Source organism: Solea senegalensis, linkage group LG6, assembly GCF_019176455.1.
Source record: "Solea senegalensis isolate Sse05_10M linkage group LG6, IFAPA_SoseM_1, whole genome shotgun sequence".
NCBI lineage: Eukaryota > Metazoa > Chordata > Actinopteri > Pleuronectiformes > Soleidae > Solea > Solea senegalensis.
Window position 1 is genome coordinate 4,523,357 of NC_058026.1, and position 16,599 is coordinate 4,539,955.

General features: G+C 41.8%; 2 protein-coding genes across 3 annotated transcripts; one reads left to right on the forward strand and one right to left on the reverse strand.

Annotated features, from left to right (window-relative positions):
- The first annotated feature begins 1,355 nt into the window (after positions 1-1,355).
- gcdha (glutaryl-CoA dehydrogenase a) lies at positions 1,356-6,487 on the forward strand. Its single transcript, XM_044027393.1, has 12 exons — positions 1,356-1,450; positions 2,295-2,404; positions 2,555-2,587; positions 2,700-2,840; positions 3,046-3,108; positions 3,214-3,384; positions 3,460-3,589; positions 4,464-4,680; positions 4,801-4,904; positions 5,232-5,357; positions 5,455-5,615; positions 5,902-6,487. The coding sequence occupies exons 2-12, from the start codon at positions 2,302-2,304 to the stop codon at positions 5,973-5,975; spliced, it is 1,323 nt and encodes a 440-aa protein (XP_043883328.1). The 5' UTR covers positions 1,356-1,450; positions 2,295-2,301; the 3' UTR covers positions 5,976-6,487.
- Positions 6,488-14,251: 7,764 nt separating this feature from the next.
- Positions 14,252-16,376, reverse strand: acp5a (acid phosphatase 5a, tartrate resistant). Of its 2 annotated transcripts, none has more exons than XM_044027547.1 (6): positions 16,282-16,376; positions 15,689-15,779; positions 15,407-15,606; positions 15,204-15,328; positions 14,774-15,119; positions 14,252-14,668 (listed from the first exon to the last, which is right to left on the reverse strand). In XM_044027547.1, the coding sequence occupies exons 2-6, from the start codon at positions 15,777-15,779 to the stop codon at positions 14,429-14,431; spliced, it is 1,002 nt and encodes a 333-aa protein (XP_043883482.1). In that variant the 5' UTR covers positions 16,282-16,376; the 3' UTR covers positions 14,252-14,428. The 2 variants fall into 2 exon arrangements, with proteins under 2 accessions (XP_043883482.1, XP_043883483.1); XM_044027548.1 differs by lacking the exon at positions 16,282-16,376 and adding an exon at positions 15,930-15,994.
- Between the last annotated feature and the right edge of the window lie 223 nt (positions 16,377-16,599).

A 16,599-nucleotide genomic window follows, 5' to 3' on the forward strand; every position in this document is an offset into this window, starting at 1 on the left:
ATGAGGACAGGTGAATTGAAGTAATAAAATAAAAATGAATTAAGGTCCCATTATGTGTTATGTATTTTATTTTGTCAGCACACTAAAAAACCACAGACCAAGCCAGAAATATTGGTGTAGTTATGGACAGACCTGTATTTTAACAGCCACATAAAGACCATCACTAAATCAGCCTATTATCATCTCAAAAACATTGCACGCATTAAAGGATTTTTGTCCAAACAAGACATGGGAAAACCTTGTTCATATATTTATTCTTAGTATGTCTCAGTAAAAAAATCAATCAAGCAGTTGCAGCTCATCCAGACTGCGGCTGCCAGAGTCCTGACCAACTGCAAGAAAATGTACCATATCACACCTGTCCTTAAGTTACTGCACTGGCTCCCTGTGTGTCAAAGGATCGAGTTTAAAATCCTGTTACTGGTCTACAAGTCACTGAATGGTCTTGGGCCTAAATACCCTGTGACTTTTTTCATTTTCACATCTTGGACAAATAAGGGAGGGCAAACACAGAACAGATGAAAAATTCTTTGTCTGCTTGATTTAATTTTTTTTTAATGTTTTAAATTGTTTTCATTTCTAGAATTGATTTTTTAAAATTGATTTTGTTTTCATTTCCAATGTATTTACTTGCTTCTGTAAAGCACTATGAATCACCTTGTGTAAGAATGGCGCTATACAAATACACTTGCCTTGCCTTGTAAAGGTTTGCCTTTAATTAAAAACAATTCATGTGCTCCTTATTGCACGACACAACCTTTGTTAACCTTGTTTACTTACTTTAACTTGAGTACATTTTTAAACATACTTGTAAAAACGTTATCATAATTGTAGTACTTTTACTTTAGTGTAATAGTTCAGTACTTTTTCCACTTTTGGTCAGATTACTGGTGTTCATGTGAACATATTGTTATTGTTGTGGCTGTTGCATTGAGTGGAGTGGAGTGTCACTTACGAAACTTTTCTACATGCATTCACACATTCTGTTCGTGACCGCTCATTTTTAGCAACCAATGAGGAGAGAAAGCTCTGGCTAACACCCTCCAAACCCCAACACTCCCCGGAGCCATGCCCGGACCTCACAGTATCGCCGAGGCGCCATTTTGGGTGACGACATGGCTACGGCAGCGTTTAAAAACACCCATTTACAGGCCGGAGCTAATGAGCTGTAACGTTCCCGACTCGAAAGACTCGAAAACTCGTATCGTATGTACTCTGTGCGAACACTCACAGTCAAAGTTGGCTCCATTCTCGACTCATGTGACGCTGTTATGACTCACCTGTCATGGCGGAAATCGGCTCCCATGCTTGAGGCGTTACGTACATGTCTATGGTTACGTACGCCTGTGACGTGTCACCGGCGGCTCAGTGTTACTTAAGCAACTTTCACAGCTTATGTCACCGCTCGAAGATCATAACATCTTCAGATAAACTCACCGGAACGGAAAAGGTACTGTGCATATAGATAGAGTTTATGGTCGAGGTTATATATAAATAAGTGACTTACCATTTGAAAGTGTGTGTACGGTTTATACTGCTGAGTTCAGACCTCACTGACATGCTGCTCTTAGCACAGATACTACTGCAGCTGTCCTTCACTGTGGTGTCTCAATTTACTGCCTTCTAATTGCTGTATAAAGTTAAATCAAATGGTCATTACTGTAACCATGTCCATATCAACACATCGACCTACAGTCTACATATTGCTCTGGATTGGGTGGTTATACTATAATAATGAATTCATACCCCCCCAACATGCAAAAACAGCTTTATATTTGCCATCTTTTCTCTTGTTTTATATCTGAATTCTGTCCATTTACAAATAAGTATTTAATCAATTAGGCGTTTATTATGCATTAACAAACGTTTACATATGTATCTTCTCAGCATACATCTTATAAATGCTTAGAAACATATTTATTCCATCCAAGATATTATCTGACAAAGATTTTAATGACAAGTTTTATGTCTTGAAGATTTAGTTAAGATACAAAATGCATATTTGGGAGAGAATTGTGCTAAACAAAGTGTTTAAGTTTGCATTGTTGTGTATCATTTGCTCTTAAACGGTTATATTTTATGAGATGAAGGGGGGGAAAGAAAACTGCCACACATATCGGCCACAAAATAGTTTTAAATCGGCTGCCATGAGACCTAAAGATCAGCACTGACCACAGAAGAAACTTAACTGGAACTCTAGTACAAAGACTAATCATTGTGCCACCATCTGTAAAAATGGCTTTAAAAATAAGAAAATCGTCAACAGCAGAAATGTTTTTTTCCTTCATATTCAGAAAACTCATGGCTCTCAGAAGTGGGCTCAGTCGTCTGCTCTCCAGCAGTCAAAGATGTGCTGCTGTCACAGCGTCCAGAGCACAGGGCACCACTGCTGCAGCTCACGCAGGTACATCTTTGTAACTGTGTGTTTTACATTGAGAGACAATGTGGTGACAGTTTTATGATCAGATTTCACATTTCTGTCCAAATATATTGAAAGATGTGGAAATTGTTATCCACAAGACTCAATGCTTTTTCATGTTCTTTTTTTTTCCAGATGTGGAAGAAGTCAAGAAACCAACAAAAGCAGGTAAGTGACGTTTTGAATGTGTTGCGTCCGTGTCTGCTGAGATTCCTTCACATGTTTTGTCACCACACGACATGACATAACTACTGTGTGTGCATGTGTTTTGACCCCTCAGCCAAGGTGTCATTCAACTGGCGGGACGCTCTGAATCTGGAGGCTCAGCTGACAGAGGAGGAGATCATGATCCGCGACTCCTTCCGCGACTACTGCCAGGAAAAACTCATGCCTCGCATCGTCATGGCCAACAGACACGAACGTGAGCTCAGCGGTCATCTGTGATCAGATCACTCGAGGGTTGTGACAGATAATAGAGAATTATCTTATCTTCAAATGGATTAAATGTCATCTAGTTTATTGGGAGGATTTCATTGTAGCACAGACAGCATCACATTTTATGTATTAAAAACTGCTGAGTTTCTGCCAAATATTTGATTACCAGTTTCTATTTCCCTGTGCTACAGATTTCCACCGTGAGATTGTCTCAGAGATGGGAGAGCTGGGCATCCTAGGCCCAACCATTAAAGGTAAATAAAAACAAAAACTATAAACATAGTCCTCATGATTATTTTTGTAAAGACTACACATGAAAGTATAGGATTATTTGCAATTAATTTCTATTGACCTTACAGGATATGGCTGTGCTGGCACCAGCTATGTGGCGTATGGTTTGATTGCCAGAGAAGTTGAGAGAGTGGACAGTGGCTATCGCTCGGTCATGAGTGTCCAGTCTTCGCTGGTTATGCACCCCATCAATGCTTATGGCACGGAGGCTCAGAAGGAGAAGTACCTGCCCAGGCTCGGTAACAAGCTTGTGTTATTCGGATTGTTTCATTGAGCAGAGCACAAGATAAGTTTTTTTTCCTTTTCTTTTGCAGCTCGTGGAGAAATCCTTGGTTGTTTTGGCCTGACGGAGCCTAACCACGGCAGTGATCCCAGCAGCATGGAGACCAAGGCCAAGTACAATCAATCCAGCGATACCTACACTATCAGTGGAGCCAAGACCTGGTACGTTTGGAGAGACACACATTCCTAAAAAGCACTGTCACAGAGTTTTCTTAACGCTGTAAGACAATAGTAGCATTTCCACCTTTCAAGTTCAGCTGACCAATGTATGGTGTGTGGGTCTGGTAGCAATAGCTAACTTTAAACGAGTCATGGTTCCAAAAAAAGGGAAGACCACCTCTGTGGGGAGGACAGGACTTAGGTGAGGTGCCGAAGCCTAGCCCTTATTTCCCACTAATCAAGACAAAACTAAAAAGAAAACCGTCTAGCTCTACTCAAAAACACATACAAAGGGTGGCACTCACTACTTACCTAGTGTGTCTGACATAGATTCTGTTACGAGGTTTGGATGTAGAGGGTACCCCAGCCTGGCCTACGTCCTTCCTCCCCCCCACAACCAAGCAGTGTTCTAACAGGCTACAGGAAGTCAAGCAAAAGAGAGAGAAAGTGCTCCTCTTTCAGGTCTTTCTTATATAATCAACTCCACCAGCACAGGTGGAAACCAATCATCATCAGCATATTCTGGGAAACCTAGGGGAGGGAGAGACTGGCAGAGAGAGAGAAAGGGGAGAAAGAAACAGAGAGAAACTCCATGTGCCCTACCTGACACGTAACAGACACAGTGACGCCTGCCAATTAATTCACAGAAGAAGACTACTGTGCCCTGACATTATTCTTGAAAAAAATAAAAGCAAACAGCCTTAAATTCCCTTAAATGTGGTTTTAATAAGGTACATTTTGAAAATTGTGATTTTCCCAGACCATTTTCATTGTAACCTTCATACTGAACTGCACTGCTAGGTGGAAACAGGGCTAAATATAACGATGATGAAGTGTAGTCCAGGATAATGATTCTCACTCTATTACCTCTCTTTAGGATCACAAATTCCCCCGTGGCAGATATTGCAGTGGTGTGGGCCAAGTGTGAAGATGGCAGGGTGAGGGGTTTCATCCTGGAGCGTGGAATGAAGGGTTTTGCTACCCCAAAGATTGAGGGCAAGTTCTCACTGAGAGCGTCTGCCACTGGTATGATCCTGATGGATGAAGTGGAGGTTCCACAGGAGAACCTGCTCCCAAATGTCTCTGGTCTAGCTGTAAGTGACTGCTTACTCATCTCAAGATCATCTCCAGAATTAAAAAAAATATATAACTATAACTTGTGTTTAACTTTGAGCAAATATCTTTCTTTTCTTTTTTTTTACTTTTTTGACCAGGGTCCCTTTGGATGTCTCAACAATGCCCGTTATGGCATTGCCTGGGGAGCTTTGGGAGCAGCTGAATTCTGCTTCCATGCTGCTCGACAGTACACTCTGGACAGGTAAACAATATTCTGTTGACACTATGTGTGCAATAATGTATTGCACACAGTACTGTCGCCCAACGAGCTGAATGTCGGGAGATCCACCCTGACTGTACTCATTTTACTATAGTACTCCAAGGGAATGGTGCCAAGAATGGAACAGTTGGGGCCGGTTATTTTGGTAGTATTCCTAATGCAAACGTGAAAAAAATACGTACCATACCAAACTGAACCCGTTCACTCGAGGGAAACACAGTGTAAATGATTCATCTCTACTTGTATGAAGCCAGCCTCGGCTTCACTTACACTTTAAGGTCTTTTAATGTCTTACTCTACTCCAAACAGAATTCAGTTTGGCGTGCCACTGGCCAGAAACCAGCTGATGCAGAAGAAGATGGCTGACATGCTGACGGAGATCACGATTGGTCTGCAGTCATGTCTGACGCTGGGCAGACTTATTGATGAGAAGAAGTGAGCCCTCTTTTACATTTGTTTTGGCCTCTGTTTGCCACTCCTCCATAAATTCCAATTCCCCTCTAATGTGATTTTTCTTTTCGTCCTCTTATAGAGCAGCACCAGACATGATCTCCATGCTGAAGAGGAATAGCTGTGGCAAGGCATTGGATATTGCCAGACAAGCCAGAGATATGTTGGGAGGAAATGGCATCGCTGATGAATACCACATTATCCGTCACGTGATGAACCTGGAGGCTGTCAACACATATGAGGGTAGGCACAGAAGATGCACAGACGGCTACATCTACTCTTGAATTTTTGAAAGCTTGTTATCATAATATTCAGTATAGTAAAGTGGAGTAAAGTTATGCAACTCCACCACCAGAGGTCAGCAGTGTACATATTATTACTGATTGACTCTTGGTGATTTGAAGTGCACTTTTTTAAAGTAAACTACACATGGTTTAAATAAATGTTTATAAACTATTATATTTTTATCTCAGAAAACCCACCAGTTTCAGTGAAATTAACTTTAATATCTCTATGTTTTTTGTCTTAGGAACACACGACATTCACGCCTTGATCCTAGGCAGAGCCATCACTGGATTGCAGTCGTTCACTGTTGAAAATTAACATTTTTCCCCACTGTCTTGTTGTAATGGTACTCTATGGTGGAACAAAGCTGTGCTATCTGTTCAACTCCCCACGGTAAACATGGCATCACTGAGGAGCTTTGCCAGTTGGGATGCCACTGTTACAAATCCCTCATCACATCTACACTGTTTGTATAAACTAAAAAAGGGAGACATCTTTTGCTGCTTTTTTCAATATAATGTGAAAATGGATCATCAACTGAACAGCACAGGGTCCAACTAAGACGTGACACATGTGTATAGTTATGTACTTAAAATATAATCAAAATTTCGACATAATGCATGTAAAAAGTCGCGGTGCTGCGAGATGATTTTTTTTTTTTTCCACCACTGAACAGTTTGTAAATAAACGGTCTGAATGAGTGCTGAGATAGTTCTTAAGATTGTCATGATTTGTTAATAAGTCATATAAATAAAGGGTGAACAGGTTATTTGATCTTTATTGGTTCTTCAATATTTGAAATGTATAAATAAAACACGGAATGAAATTTGTTTTCTTCGCCTCATTTCATGAGCTGTAACCTGAACATGAACATGAACACAAGACGACTGTGTATTCTTGGAAAAAGTGGAAGAGGAAAGAGGAAACAAAACCATGGGTAATAAAATCCAGTCCAGTATTTGGAACAAACAAAGTAAGCTCTACTGAATGCTCAAAATGATAAACTCAAGAACGCATTAACATAGTAACATTATCTGTTTCAAAACCATATAACTATCAGAACAATATGGTGCTTTATTCTGGTGTCTCATTAATGGCCAGGCCCTCCCTGAGACTTGACAGGGCATGTGTGGCCTCTTGGAGCTCTTTGTGGAGCATTGTGCAGCTCTCCAGAACCTCAGACAACTCCTGCAGCTTCACCTGCATCTCATGACTGTTCTCCTCATACACCGTGTACATGTGCTCCTTCATCTGCTGGCTCACCTCTGTAACCTGGGGCAAATAATAATCCCACCGCTCACCAGATCAGAATATTGCACACAAAAGTGAGACCAGATGCATCAAATAAAAGTTAAGTACCTTCTCCACCAACTTCCCATGAAAGCTGTCCATCACTTTCTGGTCACTGGTGCGGCTGTTGTTGATATTTTCTACCAATTCCTGCATTCTTCCGGTGATGGAATCTATGCTGGAGCTACAGTAGATGTCAGCATACGGCAGATAGTTTTATAGTAATAAAGAATAATACTGTTCGTCTTGCAGTGTTTACTAAAAATATACATTTTGGAGTTGTCTGTGTTAATTGTTGTGTAAGAGATTGTGTACCTGACATTGGGCTCTTGAAATTCATTCATGCTCACATTTGAGGGCTTCCTTAATGATATATCAGGATCTTCCTCCTGTGTCTGTAATTACAGCGGGAAAAAAACAGTAATTGCTTCATTGTCATGAGATGAAAGACGACTAAGCAATAAACACTTGCTGTATTTTTATGTATGAACCCCAAAACTAGTGTACAAAGATAGATAAAAATATTAGCCTACTAAGTGAGCAGCATAACTAAAAAAAAATAAGGAAAATGTTTACTGATGTTAATATTGAAGTGGGAAGTAGGCTCATTTCCCCCCTATAGTGGCTATTCAATATATTCTTAATTCCTGGTGGACTCCAGGAGAATAGCACAATAAAAAGTCAATTTTTATGTCTGGTACTTGGTCATGGCACAAAGAAGTAATAATAAGATTTTGGTTGATTGACACTGTGGAACCGAGCATGTTTACACTCTCTGAGTGCTGTCTAAGGTTTTATCAAAGTCTGTTTTCCATTTTTTCATCTTTACATCAGTTATGATTTTAACTAAAAACAAACCTGTCTTCTGACAAGCTCATGCATTGCATCCATATTTAAAACACTATATTTGAGACTTAAATGTTTTTTATATGATGAAAGAAAGCAGTTGTTACCATCTGTGAGTCTTCATGTCTGGATTGTGGAGTGGAGTGGGAGTTTAGTCGAAAGGTGCTCTCGAGGAAAGAATCCATTTTTCTTCCGTTACACAGTGCAGGGCTCAATCTAAAATAGATTTTACAAGAAAATAAATAAATACATTTGAAATAACAACTCCTGTTAAAAGCACATCATTACCAATGCTCATCTGAATTGTCTTCAAACAGAACTAACATTAACATTAGTTAATTAGCTAACACATAGCCTACAGCTTAAACACCTTTACCTTTAGTTAAACTCTCACTGCCAAAACACATAACACTCTCCTTAGCTTCACACGTCACAAATATTATCAATATCTATACACTTTAAATTAATAAGACTTTCTGCTGAATATGTAGCTATCTCTGAACATATGCTAACGTTTCCTAGTTAGCTAAGTGCTAATGCACTGCTAGCTAAACCTGTGGTTTGCTTTTAGTTTACAAATCAAGATAAAAGCCCACAGTTTCTAATATGTTTAGTGTTTTAAATAGAGCTGAAATAATGATATAATATAATCTTTACTGTCAAAATGAGAAGGTACTTCTCACCTGACTAGTGCTGACAGAGCTATGTGTTAACACCCAAACAATAGGGAACTATTTTAGGCATTATTACCTTAGTGTTAGTTATTTTTACAGATTTATTTTTGGCAGGTCAGTTCGTAAGTCATCTCTAAATTCCTAATTTTTAAATTGCATATGGATTGAATTAAATTACATTACATTACATGTTCTCTTAAAGGTACAATAAAACAAATACTATAAAATAAAACGCACCACAAAACAAATGGAAGGACACACAAACACTGTCATCAATTTTGTTTTAATCTTAAGGAGCAGCCACTTTATAGGCTCTGTCATTACCAAAAAATAGAAATAATTGAGTGAAGTTCAACTACTTCTAACTTGTCACTTGTAGATGTACTCCTTCCAACAATATTGTCACTGAATCAACCTTTATGATACTAAAAATTATAGTATTTCATCTTATTTACATCAAGTTTACAGGGCCTTGGGCACAGAGATATATCTGGGAGTAGAGCAGGATTTCATTTTAGCCTATTCAGCCAGGAAGTCATTTAATTATGGATTTATTTATAACCTCAAAACAACATAAGTATTTCTTGGCAAACATCTTTCTTTGTTGATGTGTGTGTGTGTGTGTATGGTTTGAAAGTTCTGAGCACTTGATTGTTTGCTGTGGATTATTAAGTAATCTGTGTGGGATGGGAGGTGGATGGGGATGAGGGACTGATTGATCGCTGCCGTGATTGGAAGTGTAATCCCTCCCTTCCTCTCTCTCTGTGTCACCACCCACAGTCTGGATTATTTCAGTGGGGACGACACAGCGCACAGCACAGGGTCTGAAATGTCCTGATATCCTCTGTGGTGCAGGATGAACTGATGATGTGACACTAATGAACACAATGAAACTCGCTGTGTGGGAAAGTGCGGGTGAGATGAAGCTGCAAAGATCCAAATGTGTTCACCTGGAAGCTGCAGAGACCTGGGCTTGACAGGTGGGTGAATTTATTCACTGGCCTATTTTCATGTTGGTTGAATGTCTGCAAAAAATACATATTTCATTTTGGGATCTAACTTTGACTCTGCCTTTCTGCTTTTAAGAGAGTGAGGTCTCAGCAAGAGGACACACCAAATCAGGGACACTTTTCACTTTGAATATAATGGAATAACTAATAACTGCAGGCTCACATTTGGTTAATATGGACAGCTTTAATTACACCGATGAAGGCGGACTGTCATACTTGGTTCACAATGGGGAGCCTCTGTACAAGGAGTACAAGCCTCCACCCAGGGACCTCATCCAACTTCCCAAACCTGTCATCTACCTCACCATAGCCGCCTTGGTCGTGTTCGCTGTTGCTTATGCCATCGTGGGTCACCTCATTAAAGACCTCATGCTGGATATAACAGGTACTCAAGTCTATTCCAGGCACATCAGCACTCACATGCCAACAATTGTATACACATGTCCGTTAGTTTATTGACCTCTCCTTTTATTGATTTATTCCACTATTTATTACATGTTAGGAATATAGTTAGTTTGTCAATGAATGGCGAAAAAGGTGAGACATCTGTACTGAAGCAAAAACATGTCATATAATTGAGACTTTTCATGTAAGGCTCTCTATTCAACCACAAACATTGAATCAAACATGACTGATAGTGTGTTTCAGTGACCGTTCTTTGCCTTTGACTTCACTGATTTGAGCTCAGACTTATTGGTTCATGAAATCCTGATCTTTCTCTCTCTCTCTGTCCGTCCACAGACTGTTTACTGGGACCCATCGATGATGACTTGAAAAAAGACAGAGAGGTGGAGGGAGTCAGCCTGCTGAACATGCAGCCTGCCCTCAACCACTCCCACCCCAACGCGTTTCACGTGTGGGACCAAGACGACGTCATCATCCCGATGACACAGCAAATTGGGAGCCCAGTGTCCAGCCCTCTTATGGCCGCCATCCCATACTTACCTTCATTTTTCCCCAACACCATCCACATTGGCAGCCCCACCCACAACCAGCCAATCCCAAAGGAGAGTGAGGCATGAGGGGGAACGGTCCCAGGACAGTTTGATTATGGATGCATGACAAACGACGCATCATTCAGGACCTCTTATTTTCCACATTTACCAGGGATTACACGAGAGCCAATCTGGGCGAGTGGAATCACTTCTAATCTCTGTGTTTGACTAAGACTGAAACCTCTGAGCTCAGCGAGAGTCATCAGCATCATGATCATTCTCCTCTGCCTGCCAGTGACTCTTGTTACGATGTTATTCCAAACTGTTGGTGCAGCGCTTTGCCTGGTTCAACACTATAGCCAACATTAAATAATCCAAATTCATAAGCAAAACCCTGTTAAGCAACAAACTCGGGATCATGTTTAGCCATGAACATGGGCGTGGCGTTAACGTCAAAGCAAATACTTCTGTCTCACTGACGTTTGTTAGTTATTTACTGAGGATTAAACCGTAATTATTACAGGTGTCAAATAAAGACGTACATGAATATTTGCTGACTTGTGTGTCACGGTTTTATCCTGAGACTGAATATATTCCAGTCTCTAGGAGGATCGGCCTTAATTACTAACTAATAGGGTAGAGTTAATTCAATTAGGGGAGGTGACCTCTTTAAAAAGGTGACAGTGTCATACCATATAAGGACAAGTAGTGTCCATATAATTAAAGTCCAGTCAGCACATTTCTGTTGGATTATCATCACACCTTTATTGTCTCAGTTTCTGTATTAACATTGTTTTTTTGGGAGAATTCTCATTGAGGCAACACTGCTCACTCATCTAAATCCAGTGACGGGTGAAGATTAAGAAGAGGAGATTAGATGAGCAGCTTGGCCTTTAATACGGCATCCTTTTATTACTTTAGAGCCACAGAATTAGATCATCAGACGGCAGCAGCCCAATCCGAGAGGGCAGACGTCACAACTTTTACCTCGTTATCCCGGTTGTGTGACAGGATGACTAAGTTAAGGTCTAATGAGGATTCAGACAGTGATGAGAGGGGAAGGGAGAGCACGAGGCAGCAGGTTAGGTCTGTTTTCAGTGTTCTTTAAATGACAATGAGCTGTGGTTGTTGTTGGTGCACAGCAGTTTTGTGGCTACCGAGGTTCAATAACACACTTGAAAGGGAATTATTCAGCTGCAACATCCATTTTCTACGTCTTTGGGGTAGACGTTGTCATTGTATCTCACTATCGATGATACGATTCACACCGAAAACACTATTTAAGAACAGGTTTCTGTTCTTAAATGGTCTAAAATGGTGGATGGAGTCTCTACTCATCCTCAGAGCTGGAGGGGTTAGAGCTTATAAAATGATAAAGTGATAAACCAGAAGAATGGTTCCACGACACAAAGCTAGATATTTCATGTTCAACCACTGAAAAGGCTCGACTGGGGTGCAGGACTTCAGTCACATGGCAGCAGCTGCTAAAACCTAAGACATGGAGCTCATTGCCCGTGATTCTGGATGAATGACTGTAGGCTGTGGCTGAAAAGATCCGGCAAGTTCCCAAAACATTTGAACAGTTCAACAGTACAGCAGACTGCAGTAAAGGTCCAGTGAGTGATATTTTGGTGGGTTTATTGGCAGAAATTAAATATTCTACCCATAAGTATGTATAGTTTGTATAAGTGTATATATATATACATACTTTGGCGTCTCTCTCTCTCCATCAGATGCCACAAATTCTTACACACTAGACATTTAAAGACAAGAAACTAAATAACTACTCAAACACCAGCACAGATGGTAGAGATGCTCCACATCATCATCTGACTAACTTGACATTGAACCCTGTGAGGCCGCCTCATGATCTGCAGGGAGTAAATGTTAATCAAGGTCAGGTGAGCGTTACCTGTCCTTTATCCCGAGGTGACGGCTTACCCCCTGCACTGAACCATGCGTGACACGAGCCAGCTGACTGAAACTTATCCAAAGTGGATTAAGACGACACTCGGCGGCTCTGAAGTAGTCAAGAGGTAAAACACCAGTGAAATGATTGAATGTTTTTGGCACGTCGAGGGATTTTTGAAGTACACAATAAATCTGCACGGTGAAGTCGTTTGCATGCATCCGTGTCCCGTGTGCAGACTTAAACGGACGACGTCCAGCTATAAAACATCTGCTCACGTCACAGTAAAAGCAGTCAAGCTTAACACCTTAACGTGATGGCAGGAGAAAGAGATGCCTTTGCTCTGGTCAGTGCTTCGCTCCCAGGTAACTGCTATTGGTTTGAGTTGATCCTGGCGTCAGTGACCGCCAATCTGCTGTCGTTCAGCCTAATCCTCTGTTGGCAGGTCAGGTGGTTCTCAGAGACGGACGGAAGAGCGGCGAAGCTGCAAGTCTCCACCTCTTCCGTCCTTCATCAGCAGCCAACCGTGTCCGCATTAACTTTTGCCTCCGGGCTCCTTTATGAGAACGTTAAATGTTACACAAGTCACAGAAAATGGCAGAGAACGTGCATTTTTATTAGTGCAGCATGCGTTTGTTATTGCAGACTTGCAGAGCCTTGCTGTAAACATTGGCACGGGCGCGTGTGCTCTTGGAGACGTTTTGCCATCAACTGCAACTCATCTCGGTACCAAACTGAACACTGATTTTGTTTTACTGGAGATTTGGCAGGTGAAGTGGGGGGAACACAAAGTCTTAATATTTCTCATGGCTCCGACGTTGCCAGTTGTGAGATCATGGCATATCAAAACAGTGAATTGATTAATCAAGCACAGACTGGCCTCTTTTTTGTCATATTTACTGGTTGCTCCACATGTTCCCATGTCTGTCCAAATTGATAACGTTTTATTTTCATTGCGCCAAATCACATGCGCACATCGTGAGGCCGAGACCCTGTAAGCTCGTCATAAAATCAGAGAATTTGTTAAGAAACACTTAATGTCCTTGTCAAACTAATGACAACTCCATATCTCAGGTTTATGTTGAAATCAAAACGGGAAGCTGATCTTGGAGAGAAGGTCTGACAATACTTGGATTCTGTCCATTACAATGATGCACACACACACAAAACAACCATATGTGTGAGACACTTATAATATACTGTACTATTGACTACATCTGTCTAAGATGGAGCAAGCTGGCCCCATTTTATCCGGACCTGGATTCAAAAGGTCAATGGTGCAACCAAGGCCCAGCAGACCATCTACATTCATTTTGGTCTTGCCCTACTTTGGAGTTGGTTTTGAAAACAATTTCACATGAAATTGCGAAAAGACAATTGATCCAGAGACACATTTGGCCATCTCTGGGGTGCCCCATAGCGAGCTAAAGTCTATAACTGGAAAGCCAACCCTCCCCTGTGCATCGTCGCTGGATGGAGGAGCTAAAGTCACATTAAGAACTGGATAAGCTTAGATATTTCACTCTGGAAACTATGGCAACCTTTACTGTATACACTTCAAGAGTGACTTACTTTTACATGCAGAATTTTGCAAAGGTGTTTGTATATAAAGTGCATTTATTGTCCTTTAAAAAAACTTTTCATTTTGTGTTTGTTTTGTGTCCCGGGCCAGTCCTCTAGGGTGGGTACAGTGGGAGGTTACAGTTCTTGTGATACTGTGTTGCCAAAAAAAATCAAATAAAAACATTAGATTATAAGCTCATAATAGGAAACAAATGTCTCAGACAAAACCAATAACCGTAAAATAAGGAAATTCAAGGACATATGACCACTTCCCAACAGGACACAGCAAAAGGAAATCAATTAGTCACAAGCCTGTGGTAGAAACTTCACAGCACAGGGTCACAAGACATCGACCAAGCTGACGAGACGCTTTACAAACCGTGTTTTTATTAAATTATACAATAAATTTACATGTAAAACTATTCCGATTCCTTTAAAACAAATCAAATGCTTTGAAATATCATTGCAGAAGTTTAAAAAACACAGCATTAAGAGCCATTCATTTGATCTCAAACAATGCTACACCACTGAAAACTCAACTCGTCTAGTTAAACTCCCTCTGAGAGAGGACCGTGCGATAGAGTGACGTGCCTTTAGCCTGCAAAAAAGTCAGAACCATCTTGTTCTTGGTGACCTCCGCGTGGACAAAGCCCCCCAGCGTCGACGCTTGTCCGGTGAAGAACTTCACCGAACCTTTGGGATTGTGGTTCCAGTGGCGGATGTCCGGATCCAGGAAGTTTCCGGCGCCACTCACCACGTAGCCTATACCAGACTCTTCAATGTACTGAAGAAGCAGAGAGGGAGGATTTTAAGGATTTTAAACTGAGGCTCAGCTTGAAAACTCACATTAGAAAACACCTACAACAACAAGCCTTCACGTTGGACTCACCTGCAGATTGTGGTCGTGTCCACAAAGGTACGCTGTGGCCTTGTATTTGAGGAGGAGAGGATGAAGCCTCTGCAGCAGACACTCGGTGGGCCCGTGTTCAGACACGGACCACACAGGGTAATGGCCCGCGACCAACAGGAAGTCCGCCTTGGAGCGGGCCAGTCTCTCCTGCAGCCAGGCCAGCTGACGGTTCGCATCCACCGCATGCAGGGGACCTCTGGGCTTCTCGTCCAGGAAGTCGTCCGAGTTACCGCACAGCATGATTGTGTCGAGCATGATGATGGTCAGGGTCTTCCCAGTGTTGGGGATGCGGAAGTTGAGCTCGTAATAATAAGAGGGAAATTTCCTGAGACAATTGTCGAAAAAAACCAAATCAGTTTTGTGGACTTGTATTCTATGACGATTCAGCCCTTTTAAGGGTTCTCCTTACCATCGGTCTGATTTCTGGGTGTAATCAATCTGGGCTTTGACATTCCCAGCATGGTCGTGATTGCCAGCAAGCACATACCAGGGAATTCTGAGAGACTTGGCCGTGTACACATACTCAAAGGTGTCCTAATGGGAACATTCAAAATGTTACATCCCCATGCCGCTGCAATCATCCACTGAACGGATCAGGGGTCCAACACTGACCTTAAACCGAGGAGAATCCACGCTGTCCACACCTCTGAAGTAGAAGTTGTCGCCAAGGGACAGAACAAAGTCAGCTCCCATCTGCTCCGCTATTTTGCTCATCTCTCGAGCAGTAGCCTTCTGCACAGCGGTGATGTACGGTGGATAGGGCACGCCACCCCAGTCTCCTATGGCCAGGAACCTGATGGATGTTCGGTTTTCTTTTGAGGAAACAAGAGAAAATCTCAACAGTGGAGTCTCAGGTACACAAGATCATTTAGGCTGATGTGAAACAACACTTACTGCTACTTTCACCCAGGTCTTGGAAGGCAGTGGGGTAACAGTAGGCCACAGAGATGGCAGCAATCCAGATGGATACCAGCGTGAGTGCCATCTTCAAAGACAAGAAACAGATCCTCAGTTAGCCTCAGAGCGAGACGCTCAACTGGTGACGGACACGTTCAGCCATAACTGAAAGGAAACTCGTGCATGAGCTCAGAAGAGGAACACGAAACCTGCGAAATAACCCACAGCTGCAACTCACCACGTACGCCTCTGCTTCCTCTCACCTTCCCACAAACCTTACAAAAAAAATCCAACCCAGCATGCTCTCTGGTTCTTTATGCCTAATGGTGACTTGTGATTGGCTGCAGCCTGAAGCTGACACATTCCAGCTGCAGCTGATAGACGCTAATGGACGTAGCCATGAGTGTGAGGCTCAAAGTGTTTGTTGTGTGTGCTCTTTCATTATCATCTGGTAAAACCCCGCAGCTCTAATAATCTCCATCACGCATCACACACGAGTCAACGTGTCCCTCCTCTCTGAAAACTAACAACATTAAGTGGCACGAGGTGTCACTTTGTGGAGATAATAACGTCAAAGTTAAAACACTCACGGCTGATAAACGCTGAGGTGTCTTCAGGATGACCTGACGGGACACTCTCTGTCCTCAGAGTGCTCATCCTCTCCTCCTTTTATCAGCGTCCCAGCAGGAGGACGAGCCACATGGTTGTTGCTCACACCCTGACTCAGTCTTGGGACTAGAGGGTCATTAGGGCCTCATGTGACCTACAGGGGTTATTATAGCTGTTGTCCAGACTCCACTTGTTCCACTTCAGTGTTAATCACTTGTTTTCCTCTTTCAGTTAAAAAAAAACAAAAAAAAAAACATGTTTGGGTTATTTGAGAACAGGAAATACAGCCTGCTGAGTAT